At 41.5% G+C, this 21,451-nt stretch overlaps 1 protein-coding gene across 1 annotated transcript; it reads right to left on the reverse strand.

The window, feature by feature from the left end:
* Positions 1–12,329: 12,329 nt before the first annotated feature.
* Positions 12,330–20,630, reverse strand: LOC120998220 (troponin C, slow skeletal and cardiac muscles-like). Its single transcript, XM_040428801.1, has 6 exons — positions 20,501–20,630; positions 15,790–15,820; positions 15,547–15,693; positions 15,265–15,379; positions 13,614–13,750; positions 12,330–12,509 (listed from the first exon to the last, which is right to left on the reverse strand). The coding sequence occupies exons 1-6, from the start codon at positions 20,522–20,524 to the stop codon at positions 12,478–12,480; spliced, it is 486 nt and encodes a 161-aa protein (XP_040284735.1). The 5' UTR covers positions 20,525–20,630; the 3' UTR covers positions 12,330–12,477.
* Positions 20,631–21,451: the final 821 nt, after the last annotated feature.

Raw genomic sequence — 21,451 nt, forward strand, 5'->3', positions numbered from 1 at the left:
ACGTGCCGCAAGAAGTCCGCTCTGGCCCCGCCTATTATAAGGCCTCTTTCACACGAGCGTGACGGATTAGGTCCGGATGAGTTCATTTCAAAACGAGCAATTTTGCAGGCAAAATAAGTCCGTTTTGATTGCGTTCTGCATTTTTTCCGAGTGGATAACATCCAGATTGCATGCATTTTTAATGCGCTTGAAAAAAACCGCAACCATCCTCTATTGTCTCATGTTCATTTGAAACACATATAAAAACCCACAGCATGCTATTCTGTTTGAGAAAGCTCCATTTTGTGTGGATCTAATATAGTGTGTGGAGTGTTTGAATTTGTTCCTTATAGCAGGATGTCCACTTTCCCTTTATCAAATGCTGACCATGTGATTTTGCACTGGCTGGTGTACTGATGCTTTGGAGAGCAGAGAGAAATGCTTGTGGAGGAAGAGGATGTGGGTTTATCCTATTATTTTGCAGAGGGCTTGCCAAGGTCAGTTTACGAGTCTGTATGCAGGCCTATGTGAGCACCCTGCAAAATTTTATAATCATTGTGAATGTCGATCCCTACTTTTGATCGGCTTTTGGTGGAGTTGAGGCCTGGCTTGACCTTCATGGACACCAACATGCGGCATTGTGTTTCAGCTGAGGAACAGCTAATTATAACTCTGAGGTATGTAAATATTTGTGAAGTTATAAACAAATAAATTTAATTTAGTTCCGATATATAGATGATTTAAAGTTGCGTATTAAAAAGATAAAGTGGATGGTGATAGTGTTTTGAGCGTTCCCTTTTTTTTTGTGTTCACAGATTTTTGGCCACAGGAAAGTCATTTTCGTCCTTACATTTTGAATTTTGAATGGGGACCTCCACAATTGCTGGGATAGTGAGGGCAGCTTGTGCCATCATTTGGTTGCGACTGCGAGCTGCAGTGCTGCCACAACTAACAAGGCAGCAGTGGCTTCAGATTGCCCGGGGCTCCCTGGAGAGGGCACAATTTCACAACTGTATTGGTGCCCTTGACGGGAAGCACATATGGGTGAAGAAGCCACCGAACTCAGGGTCCTGATTCTATAATTATAAACAGTTTTTCTCAGTAGTTTTGTTGGCCGTGGCTGACACAAACTACAGGTTTATAATTGTAGATATCGGGGCCTATGAAAGTTCGGCTGATGCTTGCATCTTCCTGGCTTCCAGAATGGGTCGGTGGCTTCAGTCCAACCAACTGGACATTCCCCAGCCAGCTCCTCCTCCTGGCTCCTCTGGCCCACCTGCACCATATATAATAGTTGGCGATGAGGAGTTTGCCCTATCGCCAAACCTAATGCGTCCTTTCCCCAGGCGAGGATTGGATGAGAAAAGGTGATTATTCAACTATAGGTTAACCAGGGCCAGAAGGTTTGTGGAGTGTGCCTTCGGCATCTTAGCCAGCAAATGGTGTATATTTATTTCGGCCACTCAGATTGCCCCGGAAAATGTGAATAATGTTATCAAAGCTTGTGTAGTTCTCCATAACTACATTCGCATGTATGAGGCCACTCCTGATGACGATGCGGACGTTTTTACTGCAGCAGCCCATGGAGAGCCCTCTCAACTTGGAAGAGCTGGTTCAGCAGGACTGAGAGTGAGTGAATTATTTTCAGAATATTTCATGTCTCTAGCTGGTTCATTCCCTTTTCAGCAACAGAAGTCTTCATGTGGAGCAACATAAATTTGTTTCATTACCCTCAAGCTGACTATACAGTATATGTATCCTGGATGGATAATTTTTTTAGTCAGTTTTTTTTGTATTTTTTTAGTTAGGGACTCCCAAAACGATGAGGACTTTGGACGTGGGTTGCAGCTTACACATTTTGCATGCATAATGTAAGTTAAAATGTGTGTGAAATATGAACTAATCCCTCATTATTTCAATATAATCAGTCCTCTTTACAACTTTATTTAAATAAATTCACAGTGTATATTACTTCAAATAAAAAATAAAACCAAGTCCTTTTTTGTCAGTATTATTATTTTAATTAAAATATAATCAAATAAAAAACTATAGTCGGATCTGACAAGGTAAAGAAAATATTTTACAATATACCAAACATAATTACAAATTATAATAACTTGCTGGTGTGGCCGGGGGAACCTTACATTGAGGGGGCTGGTAAGTGCCCTGAGAAGAGGGTTTGTAGTGCTGGGGTGGAGCAGCCTGAGCTGCGGAGGGAGCATGTTGCACATATGATGTGACAGCAATGTATTGGTGCCCATATTGTTGGGGTGAAGGGGCAAATGTTTGGTGAGGAGGAGGGTAGTGGGGAGCCCTGATGGGTATATGTGGAGGAGCCCTAGGTGGTGGCCCATTGATGTTCCAGTGTGTTTGCCAGTTTTCGAGGGCACAAAATACATCGGTGGGGTCAATTGGAGGAGTGGCTACCTCCAGAACGATCCCAAGTGCACCTTGGGGACACAGATATAGATCCTCCGGCACTCTGCTTAAAAGAGGGCCCAGACTCCGACCATACATTTCATAATGGTCCTCCTGGCGGGCTCGTGACAGGTAGTCGAGCACCCGACTATTCACCTCCACTTCAGCTGATGGCAATGACCGTTTCCAATGTGCCGGCAGCTGAAGTGAAGGTGCCGACTCCACTGCAGGAGATGGTAGATGGTCCTGCTTCGGCCATATCTTCCGTAGCGTGGGAAGGGGGATTCTCCTCCTCAGCTGCAGAAGACTCCACTGCAGGAGATGGTAGATGGTCCTGCTTCGGCCATATCTTCCGTAGCGTGGGAAGGGGGATTCTCCTCCTCAGCTGCAGAAGAATGCTGCTGGCCAGCCTGGTCACTCTCTTCCTCCAGGTTGTCCTCCATTCTTCAATAGAGAAAGAATAAAAAAAAAAGGTATTAAAAATTACACATTTGATTTGGTCAAACCGATAATGTCATATACATTACAAAGCAAAAATGTAGAAGTCCACCGCACTCGTCTATTTATGTGAAAAATCTGGTTGCTTTATTTGTATCAGCAGCATAAAGATAGCGACGTTTCGACCATCGCTGGACTTCCGGCGGCACGCGTGCACTAGCAGCACGAGTCCGACAGGCTGTTCACCCGCCGAAACAGCCTGCCGTAGAAGGGTGCCACTAATGTGAAAGTAGCCATAAAGTGATTTTAAGGGGTTACGTAATAGAAACCATCCATAAATGACCCCATTTTAAAAATTACACCCTCAAATTATTCAATACTGATGATATAAACTTGAGGTGTTCCACAAGAATTAACGGAAAATGGAGGTAAAATGTCAAAACTTTTTTTTTTATGTTAATCAATTTTTTCTTGCAACACAGCAATGGATAACAGCAAAATAAACATCAATATACATTACTCTGATTCTGCAGTTTACAGAAATACCCCATATGTGGTGGTAAACTGCTATAGGGGCACATGGCAGTGGTCAGAAGTAAAGGAGGACCATATGGTTTTTGGAGGCAGATTTTGCTAGAATGGTTTTTGGGCAACATTTTGTATTTGAAGAGACTCTGACATACCCCTACAGTGGAAACTCTCAAAAAATGACCCCATTTTGGAAACTCCACCCCTCAAAGAATATATTAATATCACAAGGGTATCACGACCTATCTCTGACCCTGTTGAGCCTGGGGTCAAAAGGTCACAGCGGGATCATCAAGGGATCATCAAGGGATCGCTCCATGACCTAATGGTGAGAATAAATTCTGGTCCGGGTTTTCCTGCTTAGGTTTGCCATTCTTTTTGTCCCATTTTTGGAATCTGTAGATTTTCCTTTCTGCTGTTCTGTCAGCCACTTTCAGTTATTATATATTCTCCCTTTCTGCTTCCCTTGTTGCCAGATATAGACCTTCCTTCCAGATCTTCTATTCTGACCTCAGGTGGACAACTGTGCTGTGGAGATGGACTCTTGCTGTGGAGATGGATCTGTTGGATCTCTGGTTCACTCGTGTTGTTGTTGTCTCCCTTCCGGGATTGTTTGTGGTGTTTGTGTTGTTTGTCCTTTCCCCGTTGTTACCCTAGGTGTCAGTGGTGAGGACTAGTGCCAGGGACAAGGCACGTGATCGGCGTACAGGTTAGCAGCCCATCTAGGAACATAAGGGCAGCAAGGTGCCAGTGCTAGGTGAGCTAGGGGTCACCACTCCTCCCTCTCACTAGTGGAAGGGTGCTTCTCTTCCCTCCCCTCTGCGCTGCATGTCTATTTCAGACATGATAATTAAGGGGTGTGCTCAGAGCTCGAGTCCTGCAGGAACGTGTGGGAACGGCGTTCCTGCATTTTTTTCATAGCAGGAACGCCGTTCCCTTTCAGGGCCGCCCGTCTTTAACACCGAGCAAAAGGACCAGGAAGCGGTGAAGGCTTTGTACTCACCGCTTCCTGGTCCTCTGTAGGTAATGCTTGAAGTTAAAATATACCATCGGATTGGAGAAAACTCTGATCCGATAGTATATTCTAAATCTGAGGCGTTCCCATGGTGATTGGGGCGCTGCATCATTGGTGGGCAGTGCGCCCTCCCCCCCCTCCCCATCATTGGTGGCAGCGGCAGTTCCGATCGGAGTCCCGGCAGTGTAATGCTGGGGCTCAGATTGGTTACCATGGCAGCCAGGACGCTACTAAAGTCGTGTCTACCATGGCCAGTTACTCTGCAGCATTATACTTACATGCGCTGTGGCCGCCTGGTTGCTCCTTCTTCTTGTAACTCACAGGTCTGTGCGGCACATTGCTATAAGCATAAGCAATGTGCCGCACAGACCTGTGAGTTACAAGAAGAAGGAGCGCCGGGCGGCCACAGTGCATGTAAGTATGCTGCTGACTAACTGACCATGGCAGCCAGACAGGACTTCAGTAGCGTCCTGGCTGCCATGGTAACTGATCGGAGCCCCAGCCTTACACTGCTGGGACTCCGATCAGAACTGTCACTGCCACCAATAATGGGGGGAGGGCGCACTGCCCACCAATGATTTTAATACTGGGAGGGTGCACTTCCCACCAATGATTTTAGTACCGGGGAGGGGGCACTGCCCACCAATAATTTTAATAACAGGGGGGAGGGCCCACTGCCCACCAATGATTTTAATATGGGGGGGGAGCACTGCCCACCAATGATTTTAATACCGGGGAGGGTGCACTGTGGGCTGATGGAGAGGCACTGGGGGCTGATGGAGAGGCACTGGGGGCTGATGGAGAGGGTACTGGGGGCTGATGGAGAGGGTACTGGGGGCTGGTGAGAGGCACTGGGGGCTGATGGAGAGGGTACTGGGGCTGGTGAGAGGCACTGGGGGCTGATGGAAAAGGTTCTGGGGGCTGATGGAAAAGGTACTGGGGGCTGATGGAGAGGCACTGGGGGCTGATGGAGAGGCACTGGGGGCTGATGGAGAGGCACTGGGGGCTGATTGAGAGGCTACTTGGGGCTGATTGAGAGGCTACTGGGGGCTGATTGAGAGGCTACTGGGGGCTGCTATGAGGCTACTGGGGGCTGCTATGAGGCATGGGGCTCTTATCTGAGGTCTGATTGGGGGTCATTCATATTGGGGTCTGAGCTGAGGTGTGATCTGAGGTCTTATTGGGGTCTTATTAACATTGGGGATCTTATTGGGGCTGTTAGCTGAGGTCTGATTAACATTGGGGGTCTGACCTGAGGTGTAATGAAAATTTCTTTTTTTTCCTAAGCAGCTTGAAGAAAAAAGGTCTCACAGTCTCCCACACTCCTTCTGCCCGGCCAAGACAGCCAGCACCCCTGAGGCCAAGCCTGCCAGCACCCCTGAGTCTTTAGAACTAAAAGTAATACAGGTAATTACAGACATAGTTATTGCAAACAATGTTTCAATTTTTCATCTTACTCTTCCCACTTTTACACAACCTCCTGAAATACCCCCACATCCATTCTCCCAGCAAGGAACTATTCATCTCTCCCTCCATCTTACCTTCTCATCTGACAGCTTGCACAACCCTGTTTGACAACATAAAACACTTCCTTCCCAAACACACACAAATACCTCATGCCCTCTCTTATTCTCACCTATTAACACTTTCTCTGCTTCTCCTTATTGCTGGTGATATCTCTTCAAATCCAGGCCCCCCTCAGCAAATCCCCACTATCACCTCCATGTCCTACTACAAATCTCCTTCTACAAATTTCTGCAACCCCTTAAACCTAATAACCATTCCTCTTACCCCTGCTCCTTTGGTTCCTCTTGCAGGAGCATTATGGAATGCACGCTCCGTCTGTAACAAACTGTCCTACATTCATGAACTTTTTATCTTTCAAAAATGTTCCTTTCTGGGTCTTACAGATACATGGCTGACACCCTCTGACACCTTCTCCCCTGCTGCACTCTCATATAGTGGATTTCAATTCACTCACACCCCCCGCCCCGGCTGCAAGCATGGTGGAAGAGTTGGTCTTCTCCTATCAGACACCTGCTCCTACAGCCCAACTCCACTGCCACCCTCCATTACGCTCACCTCATTTGAAGTACACTCTGTTCGCATCTACTCTCCCTCCAACTTTCAAGTAGCCGTCATTTACCGCCCCCAGGCCCAGCCACCATCTTTCTTGACCACTTTAACACCTGGCTACTACACTTTCTTTTTGCCGACATCCCCACTATCATCATGGGTGACTTTAGCATCCCTATTGACATCTGCCACTCGGCCGCCTCTAAACTCCTGTCACTCTCTTCCTCCTTCGGTCTATCACAGTGGTCTTTCGCTCCCACCCACAGAGATGATCACACTCTGGATCTTATCTTTACCCGCCTCTGCTCCCTATCTAACCTTTCTAATTCGCCTCTCCCCCTATCTGACCACAACCTACTCACCTTCTCTTCACTGGTCTCTTCTGCTGCTCCCCCGGTCCACACACTAGCACACCCCCGCAGGAACCTTAAACATCTCGACTTTCGCTTGCTTTCTGACTCTCTTCTCCCACTCTCCACCATCTGTTCCCTCCAAGACCCAGATGCTGCCACCACCCTATATAACACCACAATAAGTACAGCTCTGGACACTGTTGCCCCCCTCACACACAACAAAACCCAAAAAATTAACAGACAACCCTGGCACACCAACCTGACAAAAAAAACCTCAAACAAGCTTCCAGGGCTGCTGAGCGGCGATGGAAGAAATCCCATTCTGAAGATCATTTTACTGCATACAAGCAATCCCTCCTTATATTCAAATCCTCACTCGCTGATGCAAAACAGGCCTACTTCTCATCTCTCATATCTTCCCTGGCTCACAGCCCTAAACAACTTTTTAACACTTTTAACTCCCTTCTCTGTCCACCAGCGCCCCCACCCTCTGTCCCAGGCTGTGAGCTGCGATTGGCCAGCGCTGCAGCCTAGGAGAAGGAGACGCCCATAGGACAAGGGCAGACACCGCCTACTATAATTTAGTGAGAGAAGATACCGGAGGGCATAACGGGAGAACGGAGCGGCGCCCAGGGGTAATAGTAAGTGCAGTGAGATCCCCGGGTGCCGCTCTCCATGGCAGCATACTTAGTTCACAATGTTTTTCAAGGTGAAAGGTCCTCTTTAACTTTGAATCTGCGAAAATGCTTGTACATGCCCTCATCATCTTCCGCCTAGACTACTGCAACACTCTCCTCTGTGGTCTTTCATCTAGCACTCTCGCACCCCTCCAATCTATCCTCAACTCTGCTGCCCGACTAATCCACCTCTCACCCTATTACTCCTCTGCCTCTCCCCTCTGCCAATCCCTTCACTGGCTCCCCATTGCCCAGCGAATTCACTTTAAAGTACTAACAAATACATACAAGGCAGTCCATAACCTGTCCCCTCCCTACATCTCTGAGCTACTTTCCCGATACATCCCCACACGCACTCTCCAATCCTCACAAGACCTCCTTCTCTCCTCTCCTCCTATCACCTCTTCCCACAATCGCCTCCAAGATTTCTCCCGCGCATCCCCCATACTCTGGAACTCACTACCCTAACATATCAGACTCTCACCTACAGTGGAATCCTTCAAAAGAAACCTGAAAACCCACCTCTTCAGATAAGCCTACAACCAGTGACCCTGCTGCCTCTATATCGCCATGACCAACTTCACCCGCACCTACTGTGTCCTTCTCCCATACCATGTAGATTGTAAACCCTAACGGGCAGGGCCCTCTCTCCTTCTTTACCAGTCTGTAACTCGTTTTGTTTATGATTAGTGCAATTGTCTGTATTATGTATGTGCACCCCTTATCATATGTACAAAGCACCCCATATGAATGGCGCTTTAATAATAAATAATAATAATAAGTAAATTATATATACGGGGAGCTTATAATATGAAAGAGACGAATTATGTCTGAACAGACATATAGCGCAAATTCCAGTTTTTGTTTATGTTTTATCTTGCACTGAATTTTCTGCGAAATATATATATATATATATATATATTATTATTATTTTATTTTTTTTGGGGGGGGGAGGTTGGGGTGGCAGTGGATCTTGGGTGAGTTCCCACACTTTTTTTCCCAGGACTTGACCCCTGGGTGTGCTGAGCACTTCAACCTCATAAGCATTTTACAGAATGTGGAAACACTTGGCTGTGAAAATAAAAAGTTTAATTTCTTCCAATTAAATGTTGCTTTAGCCCCAGAAAAAGCACCCCATAATTTGTTACCCATTTTCTCCTGAATACGGCAACACCCCATTTGTGGTGGCAAACTGCTGTGGGGGCACATGGCAGGACTCAGAAAGGAAGGAGTGCCATATGGCTTTTGCAGTGCAGATTTTGATGAATTGGTTTACGGGTGCCATTGGTTTTTATTTTTTTAGTGATTCCATTATAGAGGGATTAGAAGAACGGAAAACAAAATGGTGATGTGAACCTAGCCTAATTCTGATTGCCTGTTTGTAGTCAGGACTGGAGGGAATTTTTTCTTCTAAACTGAGGAAAATGAATCAATCCAGCAAAGGAGGCAATATGGACAATCACAATACATTAGTAAGTTCCTTGTATTAACTTTCTCTACATGATAAAGGCCATTTGCTGAAGTGAGACAACTCTTTTAACCTCTTCCCGCCCTGCGTCGTACATGTACGCAATAGAGTGGTTCTTTAAAGATGACACCTGCTTGTGTGCACAGGGGGAGCCATAGCTAATGGATGCCTGCTGTTTTGAATAGAAGATACCAGGGGCTAATGTATGCAAACAATGATAAGTTTTTAAAAATATATAAAAAAATATTTAAATTCTAATCACCCCTCTTTTCTCAAAAAAAACCTAAAAAACGGTGAAATAGTAAACATCATGGATATCACTGTGTGAAAAAAAAAACTGTACTATTGGAATATAAAAAAATAATTATCCAATATGGAAAAAAAGTCAAAATGGGCGATTTACTTCACCTCCCACAAATTTTTTTATAAAAATTGATCAAAACGTCATAAACACCACAATGATATCAATGAAAAGTTCAGATTGCCCTGCAAAAAATGAGCCCCCATACAGCTGTGTACACATAACTTCAAAAAAGTTGTAGGGGTTAGAATATGGGAAAGAAAAGAAAAAAACAATTTTTTTCCCAGGGTTTTTATTTTTTTCTGAATTACAATGCAAGAAAAATTTTACAAATGTGGTATCGCCATAATCATAGTGACTGGGAGAATGAAAGTAACACGTCGGTTCTACCGTATAGGGAACACTGTAAAAACAAAACCCATAGAACTGTTGTGGAATTGCATTTTTTTTCCAATTCCACCCCATTTGGAATTTTTTTCCAAGTTCCCAACTAAATTGTATGCAGTTAAAGGGTGCCATTAGAAAGTACAATTTGTCTTACAAAAGCAAGCCTTCATATAGCTATGCGAGTGGGAAAAAAAAAAAGTTATGGCCCTGAAAAGGCAGGGAGTGAAAACCAAAACCAAAAAAACCCTCTGGGGGCGGAGGAAAGGGTTAACCGTAGCAGCCAGTGTCAGGCAGCTACTGCCAAGGCTAATTAGATTATAGGTTGCATCAAAAGGGACATAGATGCATGTGAGGGGACGATACGTTCGTTTTGCCACTAGTCAGACCGCACATGGAGTACTGTGTACAGTTCTGGGAACCAGTGTACAACAAAAAAATAGTCCTTTACACAGGACTTTTTCTCCCTTCTGAAATAACAAATCTCTGATGGAATTGCAAAAACGGATGCAAAATGGATGATCAAAATAAGAGATCAGAAAAACGGAAAACAAAATGGTGATGTGAACCTAGCCTAATTCTGATTGCCTGTTTGTAGTCAGGACTGAAGGGAATTTTTTCTTCTAAACTGAGGAAATTTGGCTTTTACCTCACAGGGCTTTTTGCCTTCCTCTGGATCAACTTTGCAGGATAACAGGCTGAACCATATAAACCTTATAAACTGTGTTACTATATTACCACTGTAAACTGAAACTTGGAACTGGAAGAATTCCGCTCCATCCATTGTGGCATGGACAGAGCCTGTAACTACTTACCATGCATAAAATAATTTATTTTCAGCATGAGAAGATAATAGAGGTTTTAAATCTAAAAGGAGTTTGTCTCCTTCTAAGTCAGTGTCAAAGCAAGCATAGGGCTGGGGCCCACAAAACATAACTATATCTTAAAATCCAGGGCACTAATCCTGAGAACATTTTCCTCGTTTGATGCACCATCACACCACTAGTAACACTTTCCAGGCCTCCTCCTCTTGTTTCATTGACTGACGCTGAGATTTCAGAGCTGGTAGCGATGATACCTGGGAAATCAGGTGCATCTGTTGTAGCAGCCTCACCCACGGTACACCCAAAACCTTATTTACATAAAATGAAGCATCTCTAAGGATAAGAGGACCAGATTTTCACAAGAAAGGTATAGCTATGTTTAAGGGCACCTAATTTACGAGATGTATGCTTACTTTGAAACTGATTTTGGAGGTGACAGACTTCCTTTAACAATTAAATGTGATACCCAATCTTTTAAAATTGATAACCTATCCTCGAGTGAGCACTGCTACCTCTTTATTGATTATATCAGTCCATGTACTGTTTGTACTCAATAGGACAGAGCTATGTACAATTGCTAGAACAGCAAACGCTAAAAGTATGGCATTCTGAGAATGCAAATTGTCTGCACCAATGAAAAACTGTGAAGAAGCTATAATACTCACCTGAGCGCCATGGACCCTTTAAACAGGTGATCCGTGAGATGCTGAGAGTTGTACTCCATGGATCTAATATCATAAGATTATCTGTTTTAAAAGGCTGGATAATCCCTTTAACATACTGTAGCTTAATGTAAAATCAATGAAGTTTTCAAGTAGATGATGGACAGATAAAATAGAAATGAAAAAAAGAACATTTTTTTTCTCTTTTTTTATTTACTGCTATCCTGTACAATTCAGTATATGGGAAACAGAAGTACAGATTTGTATGGCAGATATGCCACTATAGAAATGATCCAATTAGATACATCATGACAAAGAATTTAGGTGTGTGACCATTTGATGGCATTCAAAGTAGTTACAAGGGTTTAGGTTCACTTGTGATCATTTGCTCCTTAGTTGCAAGATTTTTTCTACATCTAAAAGCAGAAGAGGGTCCTACATGTAGGAGAGGTATAATGGGAAGCCTAAAACAGCTTGGACTGGCCCACAGGGGAACAGGTGAATCTCCTGGTGGGCCCCTGAGAAAGGGGGGCTCCTAGTCCTCCCAGCCTAAGCACAAGTGGCACAGTACACTGACTGCACTATATAAAGATATTCTGTGTACAGCATCTCAACCAGTCTATGCATCAATATAAAAAGTGTATAGTTCCGTTAACAATCTACCCAGTTTATTATTGTAGATGCATTGGGTGGTGGAGAAGACAACTAGAGGCAGGCCAGCCAGTATCCTTTTTCCCAAGGTACCCACCCTCTTGAAGTTGCTAAGCGGGCCCCCATACCCCATAATCAGTCATCTGTGCAGCTCTATGGATATGTGTTCAAGGCAACAGACAGGCTACTGTACGGGGTCTCCAGGACAGGACAGTCAGAGGCACATGGTAGGCATCAGATGCAATGTGTATTGTCTGTGTACTATTGTATGGTGTGGAACCATACAATATGTGGTATTCCTCCTTTTCTCTCTTAAATCCAGTGTATCTACTGTAGGGCAGAATACCTCAGCAATACAGCATGCAGTGGAGCATGCCATGATATCATATGAAGGTATAATATGGCAAAATATTTTCTATGGTCCCACTTTATGAATCCATACAATACACATATGTGATACAGTCATATACATAGTTCCCTAGATCCTATACCTGTTTTGTATGCAAAAAAATTAAATGCGTGAGCACAGCCTAATAAAAATACTTGTTTTTCTGCTTAGGAGTAACTGGCAAACTATTTGCAACTAATTGCAACTGGCCAACCACAGTGAAAGTGAACCAATGCTTTAATGACGAAAAGTTTTCAAGACTTTAGTTTTATTAAATTATTAATTAAAGAAAAATGATGAACTGCTTTCTTCAGTTTATTCCACTCCTTTCATAAATTCCAGGAATTCTGCAATGCAAACCATTAAAATATAATAAGAATCATGGAAATGAATAGAGGAAACAATTGTATTGCATTGATAAGAAAGCATGTGCAAATATTGCATTATTTGTAAATTTCAATATAATATGCATATGGGATAAAAAGATCCTTTAATATTGAATGTTTTCTTGTTATGTACTATGCACCCACGCTCTTTAGCGTTCCATTTTCTGCTGTGCAGTTCATAAGAAGCAAAATTTCTTACAATGAGGACAAAACAGTTGCTTAGCAACTTAGTTGTGTAAATGGCGAATCGTTACTTCGTGATTTGGGAAATATTATAATTATGAATACAAAAAGGAAACTTGAAAAAGAAACAGTCTAACTTGACGTTAATCATATACAGCACGGTCCTGGGATAATCAGCAAAAGTAATGTTATGTGAAAGGCTGTAAACGCTTGCACAGCATTTAGCATCATATAGAAGTAGTCTAACTACATGGTATTCAATGCCATATGTAGTTTTATACCGCGCTGTATTGAAACTAGTCTGAGACAAGCAGATTATAATGCTTCTTTATTTTATTTCTAAATGTGACTTTCCACTCTAGGCCCAATGCACATGGCTGTATTTATAAGGAAGGTGTGATTAGGAAATGACCTAATGTTTAAATAAAGATTCTATGTTAAAAATATGATTAAGAATTTTTGGTGAGACATTAAGACATTTAACACTGCCCCACTTTTTTTTTTTTTTTTTACATTCAAATAACCTGGGGAAAGAACAGAACACTTACCTGGGGACCCACTTTTCATCGTTTCAGCTGTAGATTTATGGGCTCCCCTTCTGTCATCCTAGATGACCACACTGCTTCTCAGGCTATCTGATGCATGCTGTGCATTTGGGAGTCCAAGATGTTTCTGCTTGTCCAACCCTGCCCTCGGGTTGGCCAGCACTTCTCACCTGAGGGCAGCAGGAAGAGTCTTCGACTACCAAAGGCACAGTATGTCTGAGAAGCGGTATGGCCATCTTGAATGGCAGAAGAGGAGAGTGTAAGTGTTCTGTTTCTCAATTAATTTGAATAAGCTTGCAGCCCCAAATATGTGTGCAATATTTAACTAGATACCCACCATCATAATCAATTCTGTCATCATTATTTTTATCCCCATCTCTCATTAGCTCCTCAATGTCATCCTCTGTGATGGTTTCACCTGTTGCTTCTAGCATGGCCTTTAACTCTTCAAGGTCAATGTACCCATCAGCATTTCTGTGAAGGAAGTTTGTATAAAGGTAATCATATTTCCACAATGTATACAATTTTATATTTTGTACAATTCCAAATATATTTGTATTCAGATTTATTTACTCCAGGATTTAAAAAGTATATATTTATGTATTCTTACGGCTGCCATATCCCCTATTAAAATTAGCCGTATGCTTAGGTTTGTTATTGTAAAAAAAAAGTTGCCTTTTACTGATTTACATACTGTATTTGTATTTTCATTTAAAGTATGAGTAAAGAATCTAAAAACTCTTATTTGGGCCTCGTTCACATTTCTATGTCTGTGTGCACTTCGTGCTGCGGATGCAGAACCAGTGACTTGAAAGAGTCTGTGATCCGCAAGATACACCCAAGATATGACATGTCCTATTTTTTGTTGAAGCGGAGGAATGGATTGGAAGCCCACGGAAATACTATGAAGTGCTTCCATGGTCTTTGGGGTCCGTGCCTCCGTACATGTCCTATCTTTTGCTGTATCTTGCGGATCACAGACCCATTCAAGTCAATGGGTCCGAATCTGCAGCAGAGAGGTGCACATGGCAGGTGCTTGTGACATTGCGGACTGCAAATAGCTTACATTCATGTGCATGAGTCCTTAAAGGGAACCTGTCACCTCTACTACGCTACCCTCACTGAGCGTTTCTAAATGTTCATTGTGTTACCCTAAACATATAAATTACACTTTTAATTTCATTTGCAGACGAATTCAATAAGTATTATGCGTTTTTGTACTTCCCGCCTTTCATGCAAATTAACATAAAAGAGTCATATCTTACTTGTGTGACCAGAGAAGAGTCATATTTCTCTGACTCATCTCAGGTTAATTTGCATATGTATCAAATCGTTTTTTTACACAATAAAAGCACACAGAGCTATGGGGACTGGGTATTGCGGATGTGCTAGCGGCCATCTAGCAACCCATATCCTCAGCTTTATACCCAATATTCCAGGTGACAGGTTCCCTTTAAAGTAAACATTGTAATATAGAGCTGCTTTAATCTTGTGCTTCCATGGATGAAGATAATATGCTGGAATTTTTATTCTTTAAAGGGGTATTCTTGTTAGAGAAAGATATTCCCTATGCATAGGATAGGGGATACCTATTATATCAGTGGGGGTCCTTTTCTGGGACCCCTATTGATCATGAGAACAGGGGCCCTGTACCTTGTGAGGCACTCCTGAAATGGATGGAACGGCTGGTTGGAAATGCGTGTCATGGCTCCATTTATTTGTTTAGGAAGGCTGGAAGCGAGTGCAGTGCTCGGCTATCTCCGGCACTCCCATAGAAATTAATTGACTGAGCATTTCTAACCAACTGCTCCGTCCATTTCATGGGGGCTCCACAGTGTATGGCGCCCCCATTCTCGTGACCGGTGGGGGTCCCAGCGGGAGGACCTCCTCAGATCTAATAGTCATCCCCTATACTATGGATAGGGAATAACTTTCTCTAACCAGAATCATCTTTTAAATGTGTGATGGTGTTACTTTTCATCACTTACTTGTCAAACATGCGGAAAATGTCTCCTAATTCCTCTTCTGATTTTCCTTTGCTGTCATCTTTCATACATCGGACCATCATGACCAAGAACTCATCAAAGTCTACAGTACCACTTCCTATTAAATTCACATACAAGAATAGTTTCTTTTATCCTTTTCTGCTTCATTGGGCAACATACAACATCTCCTGTAACTTATGTTTTCATCTATTTCTGTATCAAAGAGTAATTTGTTAACAAGTTCATATTAAATTAAAATATAATCCAATATAGTGTAAAACTGACCATCTTCATCCACCTCATCTATCATCTCTTGCAGCTCTTCAGGGGTTGGACTCTGACCCAGCATTCTCATAACTTTTCCTAGTTCTTTTGTGCTGATGCATCCATCCTCTGCGTCTTGTACAAAAATGTCAAAAGCTGCTCTGAATTCTAGAGAAAATATTATTGTGTTAAATGATTTATTAATAGCTGCTCTTATTGTCTATATATGCTTATACACACTATGCTAGTGTTTCAAGTATTTACCATTTTTTTGCTCTTCTGTTAGCTGCTCAACCTAAAACAGAAAGTGCAAATAATGTTAAAGATGTAGAATTGGAAATTATTTTTTAAATGTGGGGTAAAGTAACAATGACAATTACTGGTGTATAATGGTGAATACATTTAATGTACCACATAAAAAAAAAAAACTAATGACCATGCATCCCATTCTGTGTATGATTGCTTGGGCAGCCATGCTCCTCAGACCTTAAGTTTGCCACACACATTAGATAGAAGTCGGTCGATAGTTTAATAACCGTGGATTGAATGATCATCTTGTGAACGACATTTTAGACTATATTAGTCATTACAGTCATTTATACCCGTCATGCATGTTCAATGACACTGGGTGAAGGACAAACCATCTTTCTGGGAACATTCTATCAAAGGACAATCTTTTGTCAATGAACAGTCTTTTTTTTTTAAACAAGAAGATTTCGAACAAGACCAACTTCTTTTTCAGATGATGATATCTTGTCATGAGTTGGCTGAAGTATTCTTGCTTTGTGAAATTTTGCTTGATGAATGATCATTTTGGTTAAAACTCTCTGTTTGATCAACTTTACACTAATGTGCCGCCTTAGGTAAGTAAATTGTACAGGGAAATGCACTCCTTAGCTTTACTCAGAGCTGCTGCTGTTCAAGAGACAATTGAGGGCAACAGAATTTGGGAGTGTAATGTGAGTGCCATGTGTCATCACTCTTCAGATAAGAAATATCAGCTGCACAGCACTGATTTTATTGTCCTACCCTTCCAGGCAGATGCCTGCAGACACAGACCTTCTCTAGTTATAAGCTTGTTACTAGTTAAAGAAACCTAATCCTCACTGCATGTGTCCTATTTCTGGCTTGGACATTCAGGGAGAGAAAGATAAAACATTTGATTGTTAGAAGTAGTTCAGCTACAATGGTATTTAACCTTAGGCCCGTTATCTGCTCCATGTACTTAAATGTGAACCAAATTTAGCTCAACATTTGCCTTTCCTTATGTAGACATGGTGGTACAGGTACTTAACACACTGATTTCTTTCCTTAATTGCTCAGTATTAAGGCCATACTTAAGCTTAAACTATTACAATAAGATTTAAAATTTACACATAATATAAAATTCAGCACATATAATGCAATATATACATACTTGTACATATAAGCAAACGTATATATACATAATGCATTGCACACCTATTGGAACTTTTGTTTCAGGTTGACTCATGTGGACACTTATTGATATTTTTTTTGGTATCATAGAATATAATTAGTATATTTTATTTATGGACCTAGTTGCTTAATTGGAGAGCAAGAACATGGAAGAACATCCTAAAATATGTTCAGATTTCTGTTGTAGTTGAAGGGGTTGTGCAGTGATATATATTGATGACCTATCCTCAGGATAGGTCATCAATATCTGATCGTTGGGGGGCCGACACCTGGCGCCCCCGCTGATCAGTTGTTTGACGAGGAGGCGGCGTTCCAATCGAGCTCTGTTTCCTGGTCTTTACACTACTCTTTGTCTCCTGTGGAGCATTAGTGTAGTATACTTACAAATACTTGCTCCATTTAAGTGAATGGAGCAAGTACTTGTCATTACACTGCACTTCCAAGATAGCAGAATGGGTATGGGAATGCATGGAGTACCGTTGACTCTATACTATAGAGCCATGGGTACTCCTTATGATATTATTAAATAGGCACCATATTCTAAAGGTATTCTAAAGGAGAACACCTCAGTAATATGGTATCAAATGCTGCATGTAAAATTCTTCATACTTTAAGGAGATTTTGCTTCTCATCGCTAGGATATGTCACAAATATCAGATCGGTGTGAGCCCCACCTCTGAGACTTGCTCCTATGTCCAAAACTGGACCTGCTAAATGAGGGAGAGCACACCTTGCATGTGTGGCATTCTCTTCATTCACTACTATTTTTGGAAGTCCCATAGCAGTAAGTGGAAAGCCATGCAAGGGCTGTCACTTATCCATTCACCACTACGGGACTTCCAGAAATAGCGATATGACACAAATGATGAGATGGAAAAATCCCTTTCATTTGGCTGAAAAGTAAAATCTACATACACAAGCACACTAGGGCCCCCTGTAGACTGCTATGGGTTCTGTAACATGGCTCTGTGCAATGTAGAGATTTTACAGAGTTGTAATATCATGAGAAGCATTACAGGACTGGATGTCATAACATTTACAGTAGTTTGAACAGAATTCCATAGATTGCTAAACCTGCAAACAATAGCAATTGTGAAACATAAAAATTGAACAGAAATCTCTTTATAGGAAGTTTTTGTTCCAAAGACTGTGGATAAAACAGTTCAGTCATACAGGGAAAGCATAGAAAAATAATCCAAGAAATGTTCTTTATTTAGAAGTCGTGCCAACCCTGCATCAGTGCAAATGCTTGCCACCTCAGATGAAACAGCTGGGCATGGATGACAGCCCATTGTTCCATTGTTCAAGCTTAGGTTACTATCTATAGCTAGGATATTTATATGCTTGATATCTTTGAGTTTGAATAAAATTCATCTCTCAGAACTGAATCATCCATCACCAAATTCATGAATAGTTTATTCCTGTCATTTATCAAAAATACATATTAATACGTGAATTTTCTAAACGCATTGTAGCTTTTAAATAATGAATAACAATATTGAATTTTAACTTATTTTGCTTATTTACAAAAATGTCACACGTTAACACCAGCATTCTTTTGTCCTGGCCTGAGCAGAGTGGACAAATGATAGACTTAAGTAGCTCAGGCTGCATTTTTTCCTGACGTTCATCCAGCTTTTTACACTTCATACTTAAAAACGGTTGCATCAATTGTCCAGCAAATTATTTGACTAGAGGAAGACTGGCATAAAAGTGATCTAATTTAAACACGAAGAGGGACATTTATCAAGACTGGCGTTTCCATACGCTAGTCTTGATCCCTCTGAGCTGGAGTGAGATGCGCCAAATTTATTAAGAAGCAGATGCCTCTTAATAAATTAGGTGCATCTCTGGCAGTCCGTGCGCCAAAAATGGAAGTCTATGCCATCCTTTGGCTGGAGTATACTTAAGCTATAACTTACACCAGTTTCTGGTTTAAGTTATTGTAAATCTGCTGGGCCGTGTGAAGGCCCATTCCCTCCTGCTAAGCCCTGACACTTCATCAAAGGGGTGAGAAGCTTAAATAGTTGTAATTTATTGCGCACACATGGCACACATCATAATTTATTATGTACTTATTTACACCACAAAATAGGTTAATAAATGTTCTTCATTTCATCTTACGGTTTTGTTTTAGCCACCCTCTCGGGCATTAGGAAGAAGCATGTCAAGCTAATTGAAAGCTCCTAGAATCAGAGTTTGTGTTTTCTGTCTGGCATCCAGCTGAAAAGGACAAATGCAAGCAGTGCGGGGACAGCCTTGCCTGTCAGTTGCTCTCTGGCAGTGATCATGAGTGAGAATATTCCCGGTGCTTCTGAATAGCTGAGGACATTTTACCATATTACGTACAAAAGTCTTTTTCAGCGAGATGTTAAGTGCAATATACCGTAATCTATTTCTGTGTGCTGCCTAGTGACACCTTTCAGCCCCAAGTAATTTAACCTTTTGTGGATATTGTCCTTGTTTAAAGTGCTTCTGTTTAATGACATAGACACTTCAGGAAAAAATTAATCTTCTGCTAACTCCTACACTTTGAATTCTGATTGGGTAGACGCCGATGGAAGACATTTGTCCTGTATATAGAATGTGTATGTGCAGCTCCTCACACTTGTGTTTTACGTAAGTCACAGTCAAAGACAGATTTGAAGGTCAGTGCCCTGATTGAGTGCCTGGCATGCTTTTAGCTGTGTGTTTATGTATAGGCTTTTCAGCCACTGCCGTTATGGTCGTCAGCATACAGTGACAGCTCGTTTGTCATTTGTCTGTACATAGGGCAGAATTAAATAGAATAAAAGAGCCAACAGGCTGAAATCACTTACATTCCGCTCTGCCATTGATATACTATATCACATCATGTGAAGCTTTTCTTTTTTTTTATCTTTATCCTTCTACTGCTATCAGCCATTTCTATAAACATTAGCACATTTACTGTCTTTACGTATGAAATGTTTACCATGGTCTGGAAGTGGCTGCTTTTAAGCAACACATTAGACCAAATTGAAACCTACTAGACATGAAAAACTGGTATCATTTCTTTTTAAAGGCCCTTTTACATGGTTTTAGTCAACTGTCAACTTTAGAAATGAACCATTCGTTCTCAGTAATTGCCTGCTTATCAAAGGAGGTGAGAATATGCAGCACATCACCTCCTCTGTATGCGATCCTCTGCTGCCATCGCTTGTCCCCCATAGTCATTGTTTCTGGGCACCATGTCACTGTTTACACAGCATAATCTGCTGCCCAAAAATAATAATATTGGTGTTCACATCAACAATGCTTTCAACCATTGCAACGGGTTTACCTTTGCAAAACCAAAGAAACCACATCATGACATCAAGCTTAATTAATAAATTACAATCTATGACAAACTCAGTCCTGTTCATCTATATATTGTCAATATAAAATATAGCTAATAAAGAAAAGAAAATGAATGTACACCATATGCTAATTTTATTATAAACATATTTGTTAGTAGCAGAAACCCAAAAGTTTCAAAATCACAAGTTCACTCAGGTCATTTAGAAATAATCTCACATACCGCTGCCTTGTAGATATCATCCATGATGGAGTAAGGATTGGTAAAGAGCCCAGCAGAGGTGAAACTGTGCACAGTGAATGACAATTGAGTGCTGAGCTTATATATAGGTCACACATTGACTCTTAAAGTGCACTCACTTGTCACTCCCTCCTGTACTATCATTTAACAGTTTCTGTCCCATCCCCTTGGGAGTATAAGACTTGCATGTACTACATACTCACAAATGCATGTATTTATATACTTGAGAGAAGCAGGGACAGCAAAGATGTTTTATTCCTTTTTCAGAGGTGTATAGTAAACCCAACTTCTTTTCTAAAGTGGATAAAGTTCATATCTGCTTTCATTTCTTATTAATCAGGGAATTTTAAGTATGTATTCTCATCAATGTGGTATCATGATTTTTTATTTATTTTTCACACGTGTAGTTTTTGCTGCAATTTTGTTTTGCCAAAGCCAGGAGTACTTTATAAATTAATAACTTCTACTTTTCTCTTTTGGATCAAAACTTGTTTTTTGTCTAAAAATAAATCTAAATCAAAAGTGCTTGTGTGATTCCAGCATAAAACAAAGAATGTTTCTTGTTGACATATATTTATAAAGGTTTTCTTGAGGAAACGCTCAATAAGATGCTGTTCACGCAAAATAATGCATACATTATGTATCATCTCATAGGTAAGAACAAATGTAACGCCCCAGAGTGGCATTACCACTTCTGCACCCCGCTACTGTCTTTATTGGTTAACATCATGTCATCTTATGTATTTATTGCAGGTCCTTCACATTGTGCATTCCTACTGTTATGTTCAAGTGCAATTTACCCTGTTCACCAGAAGGTGGCAGCAAGCATGGCAGAGCTACAGTTAATGGAACCCTTATTTTCATTCTAACTCTCCCTCTAAGGAGGGGAGGGGACTAGTTAGTTAGAGGTCAGTCTAGCTTACCCCCAGCTAG

This window comes from Bufo bufo, chromosome 4 (assembly GCF_905171765.1).
Source record: "Bufo bufo chromosome 4, aBufBuf1.1, whole genome shotgun sequence".
NCBI lineage: Eukaryota > Metazoa > Chordata > Amphibia > Anura > Bufonidae > Bufo > Bufo bufo.